The sequence below is a fragment of the Ovis aries genome, chromosome X (assembly GCF_016772045.2).
Source record: "Ovis aries strain OAR_USU_Benz2616 breed Rambouillet chromosome X, ARS-UI_Ramb_v3.0, whole genome shotgun sequence".
Taxonomy (NCBI): domain Eukaryota; kingdom Metazoa; phylum Chordata; class Mammalia; order Artiodactyla; family Bovidae; genus Ovis; species Ovis aries.
Genome location: NC_056080.1, coordinates 16,894,912 through 16,917,887, shown reverse-complemented (window position 1 = coordinate 16,917,887; position 22,976 = coordinate 16,894,912). Strand labels below are relative to the sequence as shown.

General features: G+C 44.4%; 1 protein-coding gene, 1 long non-coding RNA gene and 1 other non-coding gene across 4 annotated transcripts in view; 2 read left to right on the top strand and 1 right to left on the bottom strand.

Moving 5' to 3' along the window:
* Positions 1-22,976, top strand: part of RS1 (retinoschisin 1) — a 44,343-nt gene that overhangs the window by 15,979 nt on the left and 5,388 nt on the right. The window contains exons 2-5 of one of the 2 annotated variants that reach the window (XM_060407648.1): positions 11,919-11,944; positions 12,521-12,626; positions 19,527-19,668; positions 21,776-21,971. In XM_060407648.1, the coding sequence (XP_060263631.1) occupies positions 11,919-11,944; positions 12,521-12,626; positions 19,527-19,668; positions 21,776-21,971 (470 nt within the window). The remainder of the gene's footprint in view (positions 1-11,918; positions 11,945-12,520; positions 12,627-19,526; positions 19,669-21,775; positions 21,972-22,976) is intronic. The other variant, XM_060407649.1, reaches the window with a different exon arrangement.
* Positions 761-833, top strand: TRNAF-GAA (transfer RNA phenylalanine (anticodon GAA)). Its single transcript has one exon. It is a non-coding gene; the product is annotated as a tRNA-Phe (tRNA).
* Positions 14,573-21,845, bottom strand: LOC132658780 (uncharacterized). The gene is made up of 2 exons (XR_009598795.1): positions 21,667-21,845; positions 14,573-14,780 (listed from the first exon to the last, which is right to left on the bottom strand). It is a non-coding gene; the product is annotated as an uncharacterized LOC132658780 (long non-coding RNA).

The following is a 22,976-nucleotide window of genomic DNA, read 5'->3' as shown; positions in this document are numbered from 1 at the left end:
GATGCTCTTGTAGCTAGAGCTCCATCTAGCTTCCGAACTTTTGATTCCTAGCAAGGCTAGGCGCTTCTTGACTACCAATCCAAGTTTGGGACCTAAGTCATAGTACACAGTAATAACATAGATCACAAATCCCTTGAAAGTATATGATCCGACAGATTAGGTTAGTAGTTCTAATTCCCAAGGAGTTATGAAATGGTCAAAGAGACCAAAAGGTTTGACCAAGAAAGGAGAGTTGGGTCCACACACTTTGCCCATTTCTGGTCAGTCACCAGAGGAGACATTGGGTGCCTCTTTGTATTGGCAGGTCGGTATAAACCCCGACATGTTTCTACCATAAGCCATATGAGGTCACCGTGGAACCGCAGAGCAGGGCTCCTCACTTGATTCATGCAGGGCGTTTCATTCATTCACGCAAGCACACCATAGAGTTAGTAAAGTACTGCAGAAAACGTGTTTGCTAGGAGAACAAAGAACTAGAGCTCCAAGCATCCTTACCTTGTCCTGAAGAATCCCAGACAAGCCCCCAAGATGACAGGTTGTTGCTGAATCACGCAAAGACGCCAGGATTCTTGGCCTCCAGAGGAGAATTCAATCCAGGGCCAGAGACGAGGCTTGATTGCTCAGAACTTTTGTGTAATAAAGTTTTATTAAAGTATAGAGGAGATAGAGAAAGCTTATGACACAGACATCAGAAAGGGGTACAAAGAATATCCCTCTGAGAAACACTTTAAGATACATTGAAGGCAGAGCCCACTAAGGAGCTAGAATAGTTCAGCTGGGACAGCATTAGACTGAAGATCTAAAGGTCCCTGGTTTGATCCCGGGTTCCGGCAGAGCTGTTGTTTTCACCTACATCCAAGGAAAGGCACAATTCTTGCAACCGTGCAATCTGAGCTCTCGCAAAGAGCAAATGTTTTAGCTTACATCCAGGAGTCCTATATCTAGTGAAATAAAATGTTAGTCGCACAGTCGTGTCCGACTCTATGACTCCATGGACCACAGTCCACCAGGCTTGGTTTGTCCGTGGAATTCTCCAGGCAAGAATACTGCAGTGGTTTTCCATTCCCCTCTCTCCTGAGGATCTTCCCGACCTGGGAATCAAACCCAGGTCTCACGCATTGTGGGCATATTCTTTACTATCTGAGCCACCAGGCATTGCAATTGTTCTCTTACAATTAAAAACCGGCAACTACTCTGAGAAACTGTTTAAGATACGTTGCGGGGTGGAGGGGATGCGTTCACCAAGGAGCTGGAATAGCTCAGCTGGGAGAGCGTTAGACTGAAGATCTAAAGCTCCCTGGTTCAATCATTGCAATTGTTCCCTTACAATGAAGAAGCAGGGACGCCTCTGAGAAACTCTTTAAGATACATTGAGGGCAGGGTTCACTAGGGAACCAGAATAGCTCAGTTGGCAGAGCGTTTAGAGTGAAGATCTAAAGGTCCCTGGTCCAATACCGGGTTCTGGCAGAGCTATTCCTTTCATCTACATCCAAGGAAAGGCGCACTTCTTCCAACTTCGCGCTCTGAGCTCTCTCAAAGAGCAAGTGTTTTAGCTTACATCCAGAAGGAATCCTATCTCCAGTGAAAGAAAGCGTTAGTCGCTCAGTCGTGTCCGACTCTGTGACTCCATGGACCATAGTCTGCGAGGCTCCCTCTGCCCATGGAATTCTCCAGGCGAGAATACTGGAGTGGGTTGCCATTTCCCTCTCTCCTGAGGATCTTCCCAACCTGGGGATTGAATCCAGGTCTCCCACATTGCGGGCATATTCTGTACTATCTGAGCCACCCGGCATTGCAATTGTTCCCTTACAATGAAGAAGCAGGGACGCCTCTGAGAAACTCTTTAAGGCACATTGAGGGCGGGGCTCACTAGGGAGCCAGAATAGCTTAGTTGGCAGAGTGTTAGACTGAAGATCTAAAGGTCGCTGGTTTGAACGCAGGTTCCAGCAGAATCAGTGTTTTCATCTACATCCAAGGAAAGGCACAATTCTTGCAACCTTGCGATCTCAGTTCAGTTCAGTAGCTCAGTCGTGTCCGATTCTTTGTGACCCCATGAATCGCAGCACACCAGGCCTCCCTGTCCATCACCAACTCCTGGAGTTCACTCAAATTCAGGTCCATCCAGTCAGTGATGCCATCCAGCCATTTCATCCTCTGTCATCCCCTTCTCCTCCGGCCCCCAATCCCTCCCAGCATCAGAGTCTTTTCCAATGAGTCAACTCTTCACATGAGGTGGCCAAAGTACTGGAGTTTCAGCTTTAGCATCATTCCTTCCAAAGAACACCCAGGGCCGATCTCCTTCAGAATGGACTGGTTGGATCTCCTTGCCGTCCAAGGGACTCTCAAGAGTCTTCTCCAACACCACAGCTCAAAAGCATCAATTATTCGGTGCTCAGCCTTTTTCACCGGAGAAGGCAAAGGCAACCCACTCCAGTACTCTTGCCTGGAAAACCCCATGGACAGAGGAACCTGGTAGGCTCCAGTCCATGGGGTCGCTAGGAGTTGGACACAACTGAGCGACTTCACTTTCACTTTTCACTTTCATGCACTGGAGAAGGAAATGGCAACCCACTCCAGTGTTGTTGCCTGGAGAATCCCAGGGATGGGGGAGCCTAGTGGGCTGCCGTCTCTGGGGTCGCACAGAGTTGGACATAACTGAAGCGACTTAGCAGCAGCAGCAGCAGCAGCAGCAGCAGCAGCCTTCTTCACAGTCCAACTCTCACATCCATACATGACCACTGGAAAATCCATAGCCTTGACTAGACGGACCTTCGTTGGCAAAGTAATGTCTCTGCTTTTTAATATGCTATCTAGGTTGGTCATAACTTTTCTTCCAAAGAGTAAGCGTCTTTTAATTTCATGGCTGCAATCACCATCTGCAGTGATTTTGGAGCCCCCAAAAACAAAGTCTGACACTGTTTCCACTGTTTCCCCATCTATTTCCAATGAAGTGATGGGACCGGATGCCATGATCTTCGTTTTCTGAATGTTGAGCTTTAAGCCAACTTTTTCACTCTCCACTTTCACTTTCATCAAGAGGCTTTTTTAGTTCTTCTTCACTGTCTGCCATAAGGGTGATGTCATCTGCATATCTGAGGTTATTGATATTTCTCCTGGCAATCTTGATTCCAGCTTGTGTTTTTTCCAGCCCAGCGTTTCTCATGATGTACTCTGCATATAGGTTAAATAAGCAGGGTGACAATATATAGCCTTGATGTACTCCTTTTCCTATTTGGAACCAGTCTGTTGTTCCATGTCCAGTTCTAACTGTTGCTTCCTGACCTGCATACAGATTTCTCAAGAGGCAGGTCAGGTTGTCTGGTATTCCCATCTCTTTCAGAATTTTCCAGTTTATTGTGATCCACCTTGTGATCTGAGCTCTCTCGAAGAGCAGGTATTTTAGTTTACATCCAGGAGAAGTCCTACATCCAGTGAAAGAAAGTGTTAGTCACTCAGTCGTGTCTGACTCTGTGACTCCTTGGACCATAGTCCTCCAGGCTCCCTCTGTCCATGGTATTCTCCAGGCAAGAATACTGGAGTGGGTTGCCATTCCCTTCTCTCCTGAGGGTCTTCCTGACCCGGGGATGAAACCCAGGTCTCCAGCATTGTGGGCACATTCTTTACTATCTGAGTCACCAGGGATTGGAATTGTTCTCCAAGAAACTCTTTCCTAAGCTATGTTGAGAGGGAATAGCTCAGTTGGGAGAGCATTAGACTGAAGATCTGAATAGCCCTGGGTTCTGGCAGAGTGAGTGTTTTTGCCTACATACAAGGAGCAATTTCTAGCAATCTTGTGATCTGAGGTCTCTCACAAAGCAAGGATTTTAGCCTACATCCAAGTGGAGGCACCTATACCCACTTGTTGCTCAGTCGTGTCTGACTCTTTGCCCCCCACCCCCATGGACTGCAGCATGCTAGGCTTCACTATCTCTTGAGTTTGCCCAAACTCATGTCCTTTGAGTCAGTGATGCCATCCAACCATCTCGTCCTCTATTGTCCCCTTCTCCTCCTGCCTTCAATCTTTCCCAGCATCAGGGTCTTTTCCAATCAGTTGTTTCTTCGCATCAAGTGGCCAAAGTACTGGAGCTTCAGCTTCAGCATCAGTCCTTCCAATGAATATTCAGGGTTGATTTCCTTTAGAATTGACTGGTTTGATCTCCTTGCAGTCCAAGGGACTCTCAAGAGTCTTCTCCACCACCACAATTTGAAAGTATCAATTCTTCAGAGCTCAGCCTTCTTCATGGTCCAACTCTCATATCCATACATGACTACTATAAAAACCATAGATTTGACTAGATGGACCTTTGTTGGCAAGGTAATGTCTCTGCTTTTTAATACGCTGTCTAGGTTTGTCGTTGCTTTTCTTCCAAGGAGCAAGCGTCTTTTAATTTCATGGCTGCAGTCACCATCTGCAGTGATTTTGGAGCCCAAGAAAATAAAGTCCATCACTGTTTCCATTGTCTCCCCATATTTGCTATGAAGTGATGGAACCCAATGCCATGAACTTAGTTTTTTGAATGTTGAGTTTTAAGCCAGCTTTTTCACTCTCCTTTTCCACCTTCTTCAAGAGGCTTTTAATTCCTCTTCGATTTCTGCCATAAGGGTGGTGTCATCTGCCTATCTGAGGTTATTGACATTTCTCCTGGCAATCTTGATTCCAGCTTGTGCTTCATCCAGGCCAGCATTTTCTCATGATGTACTCTGCATATAAGTTAAATAAGCAGGGTGACAATATACAGCCTTGACTTACTCCTTTCCCTATTTGGAACCAGTCCATTGTTCCATGTCCATTTCTAACTGTTGCTTCCTGACCTACATACCAATTTCTCAGGAGGCAGGTAAGGTGGTCTGGTATTCCCATCTCTTTAAGAATTTTCCACAGTTTGTTGTGATCCACACAGTCAAAGGCTTTAGCATAGTCAAAGAAGCAGAAGTAGATGTTTTTCTGGAATTCTCTTGCTTTTTCTACATCCAGGAGGAAAAGCAATTCTAGCAACCTCACTATCTTATAATTGAACTCTGATGAGCTTGGCACTTGAGCAAAGGGAAATAGCTGCAATGAGAGTCCTTCCTTCTCACTTATATGCATAGCAATTGCAAAGCCCTGTGGATCAGGGCTTCCTAGCTGGCTACAATCCATAGGGTTGCATAAGAGTTGGACACAACTGGAGCAACTTAGCACGAGGGGTTTGTTGTTTTCCCTTTACTCCTTGCTCTTTTTTCAGCAAGAAAATCTAAACAGAACCTTTCAAGACTCAGCTCCCAATACTCTTGGTTCTCAGACATCCACAGGGCTCACCCTCAGATTCCTCTTACTTGTGATTGGCATTGAGATTCATTCATCCACTGAGTCATTCAAGAATCCATTGATGTCATTTCAAGAATCCATTTCTGAGTTTCTGGTACGATAGGCCAAACATTGTGTAAGAACTTGACACACCAGGCAGATCCTTATTTTCACTGTGCCCACTCTAAGAGCTTTGTTCTGTGACCCCCTAAATGGGAATAAGCCCTAGAAAAGGTTATCATTTTTCAGTTACATTCACGCAGTCAGGGGATAACTGTAATAAAAGACACTGTCAGGAGGCACAGAGCAGGGCACTCTCTTGTTCTATAGCTTTTCAATGTTTGTGCCTGGCTGGGGAGCTCCAAAAATTTCCACAAAGAACAGAAAATTGCATCTGTCCTGGTGGAATAGAATGTGGTCCAGCAGGTAGGCTTGAGACATTTAAATTGCTTATCCACCTAACACATAACCCTGGCCCTCCACCCTCACAAGGCATCAAAGGAAAGCAGCCGCCCCAACACTCGGCTTGGCAACTTGGGTGTGCTCTACCCTGAGCTCTGGGGGTATGACAGGAGAGAAAAAGCAGGATACAACTGCTGCAGTTAATCAGCGTACAGTTCCAGAGAGAGAAATAAGACTGCTGCACAGGGGAAAGTTGTATCCTACAGAACTGGGAGCCTGAAGACAAAGGATCTTTGTCTAATTTACTCTGCTGTTTCTGTTCTATGGCTGCAGTGGCTCCTTATTATCGTGAAATAAGGTAAATGGATTGACTCCACTTATGCATCGGATGAAGGGTCATTTCGGAATACACATACCATCATAGTAAAAGCACTACCTGTGTCTCTTTAAGGACCCATAAACTCAGGCTTCTATTTATCTTCCATTATACATTTTGGATTCAATGCTGAGGATGATTTTTAAAACATCCATCTTACTAAAGTATATTGTTCCACTGTTTGGTCGTGGCTATTATATAAAAATAAGTCAAAAAAAAAATCACTAAGCCTCATCTCACAGGTGAGTGTGTGTCCTTCCTGGTGTGTGAGCATCAGAGATAGCAGATTTTTTTTTCAAAGCAGCTTTATTGAGATGTAATTTACATACCATTAAATTCGCCCATTTAAAGTGTGCAATTCAATGGTTTTTAGTGTATTTACAGATTTGTGGAGCACACAATCTAACTTTAGAACATTTTCATCATCCCGCAAAGAAACCAGTAGACATTAAGTGCTCACTCCCCATTTCCCCCTCCCCCAAGTCACTGGCAACCACTGATTTACTTTCTCCTTATAGATTTGCCTTTTCTGTACATTTCATTTAAATGGAATCATACAACATATGGTCTCTTGTCTTTCACTTAGCATATGTTTTTGAGATTCATCTGTGTTGAGGCATGTACAGATAACAGATTTACCCATGAATATGTCTGTCGCTTAAAATAGTAACACTTTCATACCAGAAGCAATTTCCTTCTTTCTTCTTCACCAGAGGGACATTACTGCAGCCTGCTACGTCTTATTCTTGTTTCTCAAGTAGATTGGAAGCTAGTTATAGACAGCTTCTATCATTCATAATCTTATGCCTTTCTCTTCAGCTTCACTGTTTCCATGGGAAGGAAAACTCCATATTTAGTAAGAGCCAGTCAAACAAACTGAAATAGTCTTTCCTAAGTGTGTCTAATGCACACTTTGCTTTCTGGGTTTGCATTTTGAGAAATAGGCATGCTTGAATTGTCTGGCTGTGGTAACAAGTGTTTCCCTATGGAGTGGCCCTTTGAGCAAAAGGGCAGAATGCTCTCGTATTGCCAAAATCTAAGGCTGGTGAGGGGCAGACCCTCTGATGGAAACCTGTAACCTGGAGAAACCCCAAAGATGATCTGAGTAGGGAGAAAAATAGGCAACCACGTAATAGAAATCTTGTCCTTTCTCCTTTAAAGGCTGACCTGTTTTTCTCATCCCAACAGTGTTATTTTCTGGTATTATAAGAAGTTGTCACCAAACAAGCTTTTTGCTTTTGTTCGCCAGCTTGGGGTGATTAAATCATTTCAGGGATGACAGCAGCGGCGTTGCTGCTCCCTTGGTGACAGCTTTTCCTGTAAAAGGCTTGTTGTTCCTTCTCTCTCTGCTCATTTCCATAAGATCTGGTGCCTTAGGACCCAAGGCTGCCTACAGACAAACACGTTCTGGGGAGAGGAGCCCAGGCAGGGAAACAAAGGCAGCAATCTCATTGAACACAGATGGTGGCTCTGCAAGCAGGCCTCCCTCTTGGGTCTCTTCCTCTCCACAGGTAGAACCCCTCCTCGCCCTGCCCTTTCCTTTTTGCCTTCTGGTCTGTTGCCGCACAATGCAATTCAGAGCCCTCTGGGGGCGCACCTGAGGACCCAGCTAGTGCAAAGGCCCTGAACTCTGTGACCATTATGGGCTTCATCCGAAATCTGGGTTTGCTCAGTTGCAGCCGCGTAGACCCTCTTCCCGTGACAGGACACGGCTTCCAGGCCAATCTGACCTGGTTATTAGGGCCACTCTGTTAGTGACCGACTCACCTCACCTTTGGTCTCCCAGGGCCTTTCTGCCAACCCAGCAGGTCTTGAGGATGGGGTGGAGCTGAGTGCCTTCTGTATTAACAGTCCCATAGGCCTCTCAGAACGTCTCTATCCCATCTGCCCAAATCCCTGTCCCCCTAGAGCCTTCTCCTCCCCTAGTAAATTGTGGCTTTATCCTCCCAGGCACTCAGGCCTTGAACCTCTCCTCTCTTTATTTCACACCCACTTCATTTGTCAGCAAACCCTGTGGGCACTACCTTCCAAAGACAGTGAGAATCCAGCCGCTTCTCATCACTTCCACTGCTACCACCCTGTGTCCAAGGTGCCATCATCTCTCCCCTAGACAACACGCCAAGCACCCACCCACCTGAGGTTTTTACATGCTATTGGCTCTGTCCACAGGTATCTCACCTCCCTCAGGTCTTTGCTCCAACATCACCTTCTGAGTGAAACCTTCCCTAAGCCCCAAAGTACCACTCCCAGTCCCTTCCCCCCACCCCCTGCATCTTTGTGCTTTATTTTTCTCTACAATAGTCACCATTCTTTTACGTACTATATATTTTATTTATTCATTCTCTATCCCCTAACCTTCCCCCCACCCACATTAGACTCCTAAGTTCTAGAAGGGCAGGTGTTTTTTTCTGCTTTGTTTACTGCTATATCCCCAGTGCCTAAAGTTGGGCCTGGAATATAGTAGATGCTCAATGAAAATTAATGAATGAACGCTTTCGGGCCAGTCATTATGAGCTATCTTTTCTATCAATTTCAATAACTGTACCGGTGCTTAGATAAACCTGTGGACAAGAAAGACATAGGACACAAAGGCCAGAGCAAGTGGTGAGTTCTATGTGAGGGACTGAAAAAGTCCTCTTCATAGGGAAGGGGATAAGCAGGCAGAGAAGTTGGGAGGGGAAGGCATTTGAGGCCAAGAAATCATGCACCAAGGCATACAGGCATGAAACAGCCTGGCACATTTGATGAACTGCAAATATTAGAGAGTGCAAAAAATAAATCCGCAGAGATAGGCAGGAGATAGATCATGGCAACTTAAAGGACACATTATTATTATACCCATTTTAGAGATGAAAAGTGGAGGGATGCAGTCATACAACTAATGTCAGATGTGAAACCGGGGCCATGATAATGGGAACCCACCAAAGGATTTGGAGCAGGTGACACAATCAGGTTTGCCTTCTATCCCATTGACAGCATAGAGGATGGATGAGGCAAGGTCTCTCTTTAGGGGAGAGAAGGTGGGGGCCTAAAATAGGACATGGCAGTGGGGGTGGAGAGGAAAGATGGCCTGTAATAGACACTGGATGTGGGGGTTTAGGAAAAAGAGGTGACTAGGAGTCCCAGATTTCTGGATGGGGTGGTAGGTGAACAGTGGCGCCATGCAGTAGGATAAGAAACAGAGAAAGCAGAACAATCTGAGGAAGGATGTAATGAGTTCAGCGTTTGAAAAAATTTTTTCCTAAAGTATAATATACATACAGAAGAGTATAAGTAAATGTACGCTCAATGAATTTTTACCACTAAACACACCTAAGTAGCCAGTGCTTGGATCAAGTAACAGACCTTGATCAGCCTCCCAGATACCCTCCCTGGGCTTCCTCCTTGCCACTCCCTGCCCCAAGTATAACCAGGACCTTAATGTCTAGTGGCATAGATGACTTTTGTACATTTTAAATGGATTCATATAGTATGTCCACTTCATCTGCCTTTCCACTCAGCATTGTTTGTGAGCAGTGGTCATATTGTGGCATGGAGTTGTAGGTCATCCATTTTCATTGCAGTAGTGTTCCACTGTATGAATCTACCATGTGTATCCATTCTACTCTTGATGGACATATGTGGGTTTCCAGTTTGGGGTTTTACAAATACTGCTAGTACAAATAATCTAGTATTAATACATAGTTTTGTTTGGCTTATTGAATATCTTCCCATTAATTATCTCTTGCTACCTAAAACTGGACCCAACCAAGTGCTGGCTAGGTCATAAAGCAATCTGAATTCCTATATGTTGCTGGTGGGGTATAAGTTGGTCTAATTTCTTTGAAAAAATCTTTAGTAATTTGTACAAAGTCTGGACATATATGTGCCCTACAGCCCAGGAATTCCACTCAAGTATTTACCCACTAGAAATGCATACATATGTTCTCTGACAAACAAAAACATACATTATATTGTACAGGGAACTCTACTCAATACTCTGCAATGGTATATATGGAAAAATAATCTTAAAAAAAAGTGGATAGATGTATATGTATAATGATTCACTTATCTGTATAGCAGAAACTAAGACAACATTGTAAATCAACTATACCCCAATTAAAAAAAAAAAGAAGCCCGTGGCAACTTCCTTTGCCAGCTCAGGGTTTGCCCTCCTAACAAGATGATACTCCTTAGTGTTACACTGCTACCTGAGAGGGTCAATTCTGCCCATAGCAGGTGGACCAAGGAGTCTTCTAGGAATGAGTCATCAATGGATAAGGCCCAGGAGAGACAGCAGTTTGTTGACCATAGCTGAGAGGTAGTGCTGAATTTGCTTAGGCTAAAAGATATGCCCCCTCGACTCCCCTTACAGCCTATGCATAACCCAGCAGGGGACTCATCATGTGTGCAGTCCAGTGATCTGTCTTCTCCTGGGTCCTCAGGCCTCTTGTGGGCAGAGAGCAAGGCTTCCATTTCAGAAAGCACAGGCCCTGGGGCAGAGCCAGGCTCACAGTGAACACAAAAAAGTGGTGTGTGGAAGGATACATATTATTAAAGAAAGGCACAATTTGAAAAAAACCTAGCTTTATAATTCTAATGAAAATGATGAGACCACTCCTTTACTCACAATCTGAAAGTTTTTGGTGGGCATCAGATTCAATTTTTAGACAGGAAGGTGGTTAAGGAAGGACTTTTATATCTACTACCTATACTTGGGTTTTTTTGAGATTTTTATTATAGGTATGTGTTGCTTTTATAATCAGAAAGGAAATAAAGGAATTTGTTTTGTTGAAAATGGAAAACGGAGCTTTGGTGCAGTAAACTAGCACTGTCTAATGGAACCTTGGGTGATGATGGAAATGTTATATATCTGCGCTGCCCAGTACAGGAGCCACTAAATCACATGTGGCCAGCAAACACTTGAAATTTGGCTGGTATGACTGAGGAATTGAATTTTTAATTTTATTAATGAATTTAAATTCAAATAGCCACATGCAACTAGTGACTACTGCAACGGACAGTGCAGGTTTAAGCAATCAGCGAATGCTAACATAGACAAGCTCTTCTCCTATTAAATTGTGTATTTACTCTATTTATTCATACTTCTATAGAGATAGGTTAAATGTTAGTATTATGTTAAATTTTGCAGATTTTCAATTTTTCCACATCATTTATATGGTATTTATACTTTGATTATGGTTTGATATTTCCTGTAGATAATAAACAAAGCTAAAAAACTTTAAAAAAGATGATGTCCTAATTCTAAATCACCTAACTATGTCACAAGGAGGTCTAGGAATCAACTCTTTAATAGCATATTGGGCAGACACTGGGAACCATGATGATGAATGATAAGGAGTTAACAAGTAAAGGGAAAAACTCTCACTGACAATGTTAAATGGAATAAGAATGTCATAAACTTACAACATTGTTTAGATAGGTTCTCAAATATGTTCTTAAAATGTGGAAGAAAAGAGAAGAAATTTACAGTAAAATGTTAATAGTGTTACCTTTGGTGGTATATATATATATGTGTGTGTGTGTGTATATGCGTGTGTATATATATATATATATATATATACATATATAGGTGCTTTTTTTCTCTTTGCAACATTAATGTATTTTTCCAAAATTCTATAATGAACAAGATAATTACCATCATCTTTGTCTTTCTATTTTACTGTCCCTAGTTTCTAAGCCTCTGTGGATGTTTTTCCAGGCACATATTTACTCACTTTGACTTCTTCCAGAAGGGGCCTTGTTAACTTTTTATGTGACTATTATCACTTTGCTTTTCCGTGTAATGAGTCATTTGTTGAATTTTTCTTTCTTGTTTTAACTTGATTTTTCCTCTCTTGTCCTTTTGCTCAGCCACACTGGGATTATCATCTACTGAGGTATGTTACAGTAAGAAGGCTGGAATTCATACGGATACTGTTTTTGAACATTTTCATAGCCAAAAACAATGTATAGGATTATCACTTCTTTAAAAATATATTTTTAAACATATATTTTTTCTGGTGGTGGAAATAGCATGTTTTATCTGGACAAAGTTCAAGACTGATTCAGATAAATGAGACAATGCAAGTGAACCAGGTCTTATGTCAGATGGCAGAATCTTGAATTCAGTCCCTTTTAAAACTGGATCCCCAGAAGGGCCCTGCAGATGTGAGGAGCCTGACTGGAAGATCACTACAATGGGGTGGACACGGCTCTCTACATAGGTGTGTCTGTGAAGTTTTTAGCTGGTCATCCACAGTGACAAACATTTGTCTATTTAGACTCAAAGATGAGTGGTGACTGTGTGTTAAACTGGGTTCATAAGTCAGTTGCACTGCTGTAGAGTGAAAGCTGCCCTAGACAATAGGAACTAAATGAGTGAGGTTTGTGAATGCAAGCTTTTCCAGTAGTTCTGACCACAGTTGCCTTTGACTATGGCTTTTCTGAAGTTCCTGCCCCCTGATTTCCCACAGGATGAGGGTGAGGATCCCTGGTACCACAAAGCATGCAAGTGTGATTGCCAAGGAGGTGCCAATGCCCTGTGGTCTGCAGGTTCCACCCCCTTGGACTGCATACCGGGTGAGTGTCTCCTCTCTTTGGGGCACCAGATCCTTGGGGTGTCCTTGGGAACACCCTGTTTCTCTTCTTTCTTTCAACTTTGATGAATTAAATCCCCTGAATGCCACAGTCCGGTTTTCACCAGTTGGCCTTTAAACTGTAAATTTCAATGGCCACTGCTTCAACAAATGGCACTGCTATCATTATCATTGTTCAGAACAGTTGGCTGGATCTCTACTTGACCTCTGTGAGATGGTAAGATGGGACCTAAATTTCACTGAAACAGATGACAGAATTTACCGAAAATAAACTAATGATAGGCAGCAATTTTGAGAAGAGCACAGGCTTCTGAGCCAGAAATACCAGGGTTGGAGTCTTGGCTGCATCACTGTTTAACTCTGGGACTCCGCTCTGGCCTTTCTCTGTCAAATGGAGGTGATACTACTATGCCCGGACACTTACTGCTCACCAAACAACCATGTGCCTCACATTCTCAGCCCCTTCACAGTCAGGTGGCCTCACAGGAGCAGTTCTAGCTGAAGGGAGCTGTGTCTCTTCTGAAATGGGGTCCATTTCCCTGCTGGATAAAGTGGTTTCTCCTTTCATCTGGGAGCCAGGGAGGTTAAATGTAGCAGAACCTCCTGCTGACCTCACCTGAGTGAAAAATCACTGTTTGTTGTGTTAAGCCTTTGAAATTTCTGTGACAATTTTTTCTGCAGCCTCTGCTGACTAATATGAATGCCTTCCTCTAAAGTAGGGGCCAGAAAACTTTGTCTGTACAGGACCTGGCGGTAATTATTTGTGGCTCTGAGCACTGCAGGGCCTCGACACCTCAAATAGAAAGCAGCCATAGACAGTATGTAAATACATGAGCATGGCTGTGCTCCAATAAAACTTTATTTATAAAAACAGGCATGAAGCCACATTTAGCCCAAAGGCCAAAGTGTGTGGAACCTGCTCTAAGGAGTATTTCTGAGGAATAAAATGGATGAAGCATTAAAGTGTCTTGTCCTGGACCTGGCAAACTGTAGCTCCTTTTCTTCCTGCCTCCTAAGAGCTCACATTCCGACTTTCAAGTGGCCTAGCAAACATTTGCCAGGCTCAGTATTTACCACAGCTCCAAGTCTCTTTTGCTGAAACTGTCCTTGCCACCCCTTTCCAGGGTTATGCTGGAGCCCTGCCGTGTCATTCACTTTACATAATCGCCTAATAATAGCTCCAGGAGAGAGGTTTAGTGTGCAGTATGTGAGCTTCTCTGCATTATTTCATTAAATTTGCATTAAAATAGCAAGTTGTGGGGAAAGGGGATCTACAAAGGCTTTTACTGCCTGCTTTCCTATTTACTAAAGGGGTAGGAATTGGTTTCTGAAGGAAGTCTCCTGGAAGGAAACAGTAGGGGCCCGGTAGCCAGGAAAGCAGTTAAGTGCTGATGAGTTCAGGGGCTTCTCCCTTGGGAAGGACATCCCACTGAGCTCCTGCAGCCCTTCTGTGCTGGGGTGATCTGCAGTCAAGACTGAGGCACTTTTCTTAATAAATCCGTTTAGAATTCAATTCCACCCTCTGTCATCATGTGCCTGTGATATGCTGATGGGAAGACAAAAATGAACCTCTGTCTCTACCCTGAAGGAGTTTACCCTTTAGTGGAAACAAATGTTCTCTTCACTAGAGACGGGAGTCCTCCTGGAATTCCAGTCCAAGGAAGCTCTTTCTAAGAAGAAATTGAGAAGAGATTATTTATACGGATTAGTTTCACTGACCCCCATCAACTGTGCAGCTGAGGAGGGCTGTGTGTCTGAGGAACATGAAGATGACCTGGGTGGTTCAGGCTCTCTCCCCTACACAGCTGCCATGAACTTGAAGTTCTGAAATCAGAAATTCTTTTAGCTTAAGTGTTTTCCTCACCCCACTGGGGTTTTTGTTTTTATTTTAGCAATACAGATATTCCCTGGAAAGAAAAAAATGCAATCTTAGTGTTACATGGTTGACTCATTTATGTAAATTGGCTTTTCCACAAAAGAGATGATTCGGGACAGGAGGACTGGCCACAACTTTCCAGAATTCACTTGCCCGGCAGTGCCTCAGATCCTCATTGGAACATCAAGAACATGGCCTTGTCTTTCTGGATCCTGAGATTGAGTGCTTCCACCAGAGCCCGCCTTACGACAGAAGGAGAGCCTAGAAAGCACAGGACAGGAGGGTCATTCAGAGCTGCCAGGAGGTGCTGGCAGGTGCACACTGGCTGTTACTGCCAGGGGGCCCTACCCACAGAGCAGAAGGTGACCAGCTGGCTGCATTGTGGCCTGCTAATCTCAGTTTAACGCTCTTGTAGTAAAAGGTCTTTTTCAATGGTGAGCCAAGATTACCTCGTCACTCTGAGAGGGGGGGAATAAGGTAGGGAAGGTATCAAAGTATAAGACATCCAATGACTCAATGCTTTACTTATATCCTAGATTTTATATTTCCATATTCTATTCAAGTTTATTCTTTTATAAACATTATTCTGTATTCCACTATATCATCATAGAGATTCAAGTCTTACACATGTGCATAGTAATAGTCACATGTCTTTTGTCAAAAATGGCCCTGAACTCTCTTTGTGTTCCTTTATGTTAATATTCTTCATGTTTGCCTTTCATATGTCTACACATGGAAAAATTATCCACTGAGTAAGAAAGGCTAGTATGCTAAGCATGCATAGCCCGAGTTAGCAGTACATATGATGATGCCTTTACCCATCTAATGATCACAAGAGACACTTGTGCCACAGAAGATGCAGGTTTTTCCTTAAGAGTAAAATGAGTGCACAAACAGGCTTAATAGCTTATAGTAACCTCCACTGAGCAGAAAGCTTGGGACAGACATATTCCGTGTGTGTGTGAAGTGGATCGCTTTAATTCCTCTAGCAGCATTGTTTATGTTGCTTAATACTAGTTTAGACTCATTGACAGTTTTTGATGAGACCAATGGGGAATTCTCTGGGCCAGTCAACTCCCACTGCCTCCCTGAGCTCCCTGCTTCCTATTCCTGCCATTATCTCTGCTTATCCCCAGTGGCCACCCAAGATGAGGCGATGAAGTTTGTTTATCCCTCCATTCATCCATCCAACCAATCTCTATTGAGTGCCTAGCACACACAGGCATTCTGCTCGGCTCAGGATAGAATGGTGAGCTAGACAGACCATGAGAGCTGGAGGCAGCATCTGGAGTCAGCATCTGGAGTCCCTACTGGCTCAGGGTGCGCAGGGGAAGTGGGAAGAGAGCCAAAGGATGAGAAGAGGTGGCCAGGTGAAGGGGAAAGGAGGAGCCAGGGAAAATAGTAAGAATGTGAGTGGACTGCCCTTCACTCCAGGGCACAAAGAGCAGGAGAAATGTTACATTTTCTATTTTTCCAATTTTTAGATAACTCTGGTTTGAGTCCTCTTTTATCATGGGCTGTGAGGAGTCTAAAGACAGGATTGTTGAAGGTCATGTCCCTCCCCCTTGGACTACATTCCCCTGCCCCCTGCCCCTTGGTGGCCTGCCAGGGTTGACTGGGGGCAGCTCTCTGCCTGACTGGCCCTCACAGGAGGGCAGACACCTTGTTGGTGGCCCTTCTCATTCTGAACCAAGCTTAATTCTGGGGGATTTTCCCAAGACTCCCTCAGAGGTGCTCAGGCCCCTATCACAAGTCCCCCCAGGCCCCAGCAAGGCTCAGAGCCCAAAGCCTCCAGCCACCTCATCTGGGAGAGTCACCTCATTCCTGCTGAGGCCTGGACCTTCTGAATCCATGAGCCTGAGGGATGCTAGGCTGTCAACAGGCCTCTCCTGTCTCAAATCACATACATGCACTTATAAACATCTTACTCCTTTGTGAGGCAAGGAGAGTCCAAACCTTTAGAAATAGGAAGCTGACCTTCTCAGATGGATATAGGGAGGATGACGGGGGTAGAGAGGTGCTAGATTATTTCCGCTGGTGAGTTTTCACCATAAAAACAAACATATACAACTCAAGACATTAATATACTCTCACAAATTCACACTATTTACACCAGCACTAGCTGATTATTTTTGGCCAGGCAATAGAGGCTCTACACTCTACACTGTTTTAAACAATCCCAAATCAACTTTATGGAGGCAGGAACTACTGTTGTACCCATTTCACAGATGAAGAAACAGACCCACAGAGGTTGAGCAGCTTGCCTAAGCTCACTGAAGGGAGAGTGGGATCCCATCCTATGTCAAACTGGCTCTAAGTGGCATTCTTGAGCTTGGCTGCCCATTAAAATCACCTGCAGCTTTACCCCATGCCCAGGTCCTGCCCCAGAGTAAGGACAGCAGAATTGCTGGTGGTATGGCCTGAACACCAGCACTTCTTAACTTCCCAGGTGATGTCCTGGTTGAGACCCATCACAGTCTCTACTTGGTGCGTTGGGCCCAAACACTGGGGTTTCTGGGTTAGCAGATTGGTGGCTGGAGTCATGGAGCACTGGACAGGGGCAGGCTTGGGGCTTGGATGCTGAAGGGCTTAGTTTTGGATAGATGAATGTGAAGCATCTTTAGGTCACCCAGATGGAACTGTTCACCTGGAAAATATCCAAGAGGCAGTGGGATGGAGCTTGGGGCCTGGGAGTCACTCTTTGGCTTTCAGACACCAGCTGAAGCCATGGGGATGGTGAGTTCATCTGCCCTGGAGAGTATGGGCAAGATCCATGTCAGGACAAGCCCTCACAGGCCTCCAAGGACATTGCCATTGGCCAGGTTGCTGCAGTATAACTAACTGTTAGATGGGCTAATTGGGAAGAGATGGCAAAAGAGATGTGAGGGGGAAAATAGAGAAAGAGCCAAATGGCAAGAATAAAGCAATCAGGAGAGGTGGCCATGGCTTTTCCTTTCCCTCGGCCTCTCCCCTCTGAGCTGGTGGCCCCAGAGTAAGAAAAGGGAGGTTCAGGATGGAGGGGCCCTAGGGACATCCATGGTTAGAATTTAAGTGGTTTCCAACTGAAACCTAGCTTTCTGATGCTGGGGCCTTGTCCCTCCTTTTGGTGGCTGGGCTCGTCTTCCAGGTCAGAGGGGGAGGTGAGGAGGTGGATGAACCCCCAAGGCCAGAGACAGCAGGCCCCCTGAATCCTCCAGTCAACAAAACACCTTCCTGGCAAACCAAGGTTTTCAAAGTGTGCTTTCAAAGTGTGTTCATTAAAAATGTGGTGGCTCTGGGGGTGGAATCCTGGAACCGGCATTCTTAACAAGCCCCTCTGATGATCTGACCACATAAGGCATGATAGAGTGGCCCAGAAAGCACTCCTATTCTCTCAACATCAATAGGCCCCCCGAAGCTTTGAGTACTTGATAAACTACAAATGCTGTCCTCGGACCCCCAGCTCCACTAAGCTGCAGCCACTGGTGGGAGTTGGCCCTATTCCTTTGGTACACTGGGTAGCAAGGCAGTTAAGTCACCTTGGCCAGAGGCCTGAAGCTGTCCTTTTGTCTTCAGCATCTGGGGCAGGGCAGGACTATCCCTACAGGCATTCCAGAGCCTCAGGATGTCATTCAAGCTTTTATATGCCTCATTCAATTTTACTGATGTTTGAAAATTATCTGCTACAAAGACATAAGCACTCATTTTACTGTTGAAGGTGACAATGCCTTAGTAAATACACTCAGCTTTTTAATCTGAACTCACATTTACACATGGTGAGAAAGTAATTTGATCTGCCTTACTTGAAGTTTATCATTCACAACTGGAAAACTAGGAGAATGTATCTGCCTAAATTTATCGCTTGTTTTCTAAATAAATTCAGCTAGAATCTGGGTTTGGTTATAAATAAGAGACCCCCTAAATAGTGGCTTATTGAAATAGTTTTGCTTTGACTCACATGGTAAAAAACTAGGGGTAAGAAATAGCTTAAGGATATCAAGGCTGAGGTCTCTTCAGTTCTCTTGGCTTTATCATCATGGTGCAAGATGGCTACTGTTGTACCAGCCATCAGATCTTTCTTTTAGGCAAGGAAGAAAGAGGGGGCAAGCAAAATTTGATTGGCAATCACCAACAGATATCTTCTCCTATCTCATGGATCAGAAATTGTGTCATATGGTCAACTCTAACTGCAAAGGTGACCGGGAAATACAGATATATACACACATATACAGCTGGCTACATTGCTGCACCCAACAAAATTAGCGTTTTTTAGTCAAAAAGAAAAGGAGAATAGATGCTGGGTTGGCAATTGGCAGTCTCTGACCAGGTAACTCAATGCTAAATATCAGAGGAAATACATGAGAAGCAGCAGAAAATTCATATATAAGCACCAGCTTCGTCTAGTCTTATTTGGAAAAAGCAGTTTCTTTCCAACGTTCCTATTCAACAGTCACTTAGGCGCATTTCATTCCCCTCTCCTTTTTTCATTAGAATTTCATTAGACTAGTGAGAAAACTGCAATTTACAAGTAGGAAGTCAGTCTTAATATATAATTGCCCTTCTTGCCTCTCACCATTGTTTTGTTCCTATAATTGGCATCATATGCTGCCTGAGGACAATTAGGGACTCTGATGTCATCACGTGGGATGGCTAACCAGTGTTAACAAGGAAAATAGAGAGTATGGCATTTAAGTATGATATTTTGCTACAAATCTCTTAATTTTTAGGTCTCTGAGTTTGTGGAGGATGTGAAGTATTTCTCAAAATTCCCCCCTACCCAAGAGGTACTTCCCTCTGCTTTTATGAATGTTGTGAGTCTCTATGACAATCCCTTTACTTCATCTTCACTCTCTTCTCACAAGAGCAGTGAAGAGAATGAAGACCCAGTCCTATCCACTGAGAACAGTGCTGACAAAGGAAAACATCTTCTACCTCACGAGAGGGTCTGATTTGTCATTTCAATCATGTCATGTTTGTTGAGTCTTGCCATGCTGAGTGTTTCAATGTTCCTTGTTTTTCCTTTCCCAGAATGCCCATACCATAAGCCCCTGGGTTTCGAGTCAGGAGAGGTTACACCAGACCAGATCACCTGCTCCAACGTGGAGCAGTACGTGGGCTGGTATTCTTCCTGGACTGCCAACAAGGCCCGGCTCAACAGTCAAGGCTTTGGGTAAGCAGGTCATGCAACTTGGGTGATTATTTTTTCCATGTAATTTGAAAAAGTATGTCTCTGTGATAAATGAACGACATAGAATGCATTTATTTATTTAACAAATATTGACTGAGTGCCTTCCATGCGCCAAGGACCATGGATAGAGCAGTGAACAAGGTGGATGAGCTCCTGGCCTTTGAGAAGCACTCAGTTTAGAGGGGGAGACTCTAAGCACACTGTCACACAACTGGCCATTTGCTAAGTGTGAGGAGTACTGCGGGGGAGATGAAGAAAGACCTATTTGATTTGAAACACCAGGAAAGGTTTTCTAAGGCAAAAATCTTTACCCTGAGAACTGCAGTTGGCCAGGTTGGGGGAAGGTAGGAGAGAGGCACAGGGCACAGCAGATGCAAAGGCCCTGAGTTGGGAAGATTCCCCCAAGTGCCTAGATGGTGAGATAAGGCCAGAGAGGTAGGCAGCAGTCAGATGGTATGGGCCTTATAAGTCATGGTAAAGATTGTGGTCCTTATTTTAGGGATATTGGAAGAACCCTGAATGTGCATGAGTTAGAATACAGATTTGTGCTGCTGTAACAAAAAGCCCCCAAATACAGAGACTTAATCAACATGAAGGTGATTAGGCAGTCTAGAATTGTTATGACAGCTGGATGGTATCAGGGACCCAAACTCATTCTACCTTGTTCTCTCCTCCTTAATATGAAGTTTCCATCTTGGGGCCCAAGATTGCTGCTCTAGATTCCACTGCCGTATCCACAGTCTAGTCAGTAGGGAGAGAAGAGCACAGTGCAGACACTTTTCCTTTAAGGATATATACACAATCCTACTGGCCACTGCTGCTCACATCTCATTGATCAGAATTTGTCCAGATTGTCCCATCCAGCTGCAAAGGAGACTGGGAAATGTGATCTTAGCTGAGTGGCCACTCGTTTGCAGAAAACTCAGGGGTTCCATTACTAAAGGAAGATGGGTAGAGGAAATGGGGAGACAACCGGCAGACTCTACCAGAGAAAGATTTAAAGTTGGGGAGTATTACAATCGGATTTATGTTTCAATTAAAAATTTCTGGCTCTTACGGGAAGAACAGTTTAATGTGCAGTATGGGTTGGGGGTGAGGTGGGGAGAGGAATCCAGAGAGACTAGTTAAATAAGCTATGCCAGATGTCCATGCAAGAACTGAAGGTGACATGGGCTAGAGTGGTGGCAGTGAAATGACTTTGAGGAACATTTGGAGATAGAGCCAAGAGATGGATTAGATGGTTGAGGTGACAGAGAGGAAAGGGTAGCATTCAGATGTTTTGAGATGCTGTATAGCATCCAGAGAAGTTGAATAGCTGACAATTGACTTTTGGGATTTGAAATTTAGGAAAGCTCTGGGATGTACCTAAAAAGTCAGGAGCCACCCAAGGAGCAAGTCCAGAATTAGAAGAGAAGGCAGCCAAGGGCTGAGAGTCCTGAGAAGCTAAATCAATGTGTGCACACATGCACACACATACCATAAAGGGAAACTATAGGTTTCCACAAATTATGAGGGATATAACTAAAAAATAAATCAGTTCCTTCATTGGTTGGTTTGCTTTACAATTGTGAGAAGGCCTTCCAGAGCCACTTGGTTTTATGTTCTGTGCTCCGTGCCTACCATGGTATGAGTGACAGCACCTGAAGGAGACACAGATAAGGTATGAAGAGATGGAATTAAAGAGAAAAAAGAAAACTTATGGAGAAAGAACATCAGGAGAGACGAAAGAAAAAGGAAGGGGGCTAGTGGGTGAAATGAGCACGTATTTGCATGTTTTGAAGAAAAACATGCTCAACCACACCCCAAAGATGATTTTAGCTACACTTGAAGGCATTTCTTTGACAAATTATTTGAATCTGGCAATTCTTTCTTGGGCGGTGGAGGTGCAGGGAGAGAGAAACTACAGAAAGATCAGAGGCCAGACATTTCTTGAGGACAAGCCTCCGGGTGCTTAACAGATTGCAGCCCAGGCTGCCTGACCTTTGTGGGTGCTCTGCAGATGCTGGTGTCCCCTCAAAAGACAGTGCCTCCCAGCTCTTCGGAGGTGCTCATGGGGTAAGGCTCCTGGTGACTTGCTGTGTCCACGCAGGTGCGCTTGGCTCTCCAAGTTCCAGGACAGCAGCCAGTGGTTACAGATAGATCTGAAGGAGGTCAAGGTGATTTCGGGGATCCTCACCCAGGGGCGCTGTGACATCGATGAGTGGATGACCAAGTACAGTGTGCAGTACAGGACCGATGAGAGCCTGAACTGGATTTACTATAAAGACCAGACTGGAAACAACCGGGTACGTCGGGCTTACCCCAAACCACCTTCCACACAGCCCCTCTGGGAATTCCCTCCCATCCATCTCTGTGTTTCTGTCGTCATGCTCTGTCAGAACTCTGCCCCCACAGCATGGTGAGTCATCCATGCTTCCTCCCCACCACACAATCTGCTCTCTGATGGCGATATCAATGCAGGTGTCTTTTCTTGTACCCCTCATGCCTAGCAGTTTGTCTACCAATGAGTGCCATCATATGTGCAAAAGAAATCTTTGTCTCAATTCTCGCATCAGCACAGAGATGCTTAAATAATCAAGACTGGCCATTTGGATGCTTCCAAATTCATTGGACCTTGAACACTTCACTGCACGGGTTTCCTTGATCTACTACTGATGTGGCTAGGTCCTCGTCCCTTTATGTATCAATGGATATGGCTTCTCCTAACTGTTGACTGAGATAATCTCAACAAGTTACCCACTAAACCATGTAAATGGTTAAAAGGACTCTAGCTGAGAAGAAATAGAATCACTTAAATCTTTGAGCAACTTTATATCCTACTAATCTCTGAGGGCTGAGACCCAAGTCTTATTCAACACAGACTGAACACAGTAGGCTCTTGAGTTTATATATTATATATATATATATATATATATATATATATATATATATATATATATCAGTGAAGTTGCTCAGTCATGTCCGACTCTTTGCAATCCCATGGACTGTAGCCTACCAGGCTCCTCCATCCATGGAATTTTCCAGGCAAGAGTACTGGAGTGGGTTGCCATTTCCTTCTCCAGGGGATCTTCCCGACCCAGGGATCGAACCCAGGCCTCCAACATTGCAGGCAGACGCTTTACTGTCTGAGCTACCAGGGAAGCTAAATGAAAGTGAAAGTTGCTCAGTTGTGTCTGACTCTTTGCGACCGCATGAACTATACAGTCCATGGAGTTCTCCACTCCAGAGTATTGGAGTGGGTAGCCTTTCCCTTCTCCAGAGGATCTTCTCAACCCAGGGATCAAACCCAG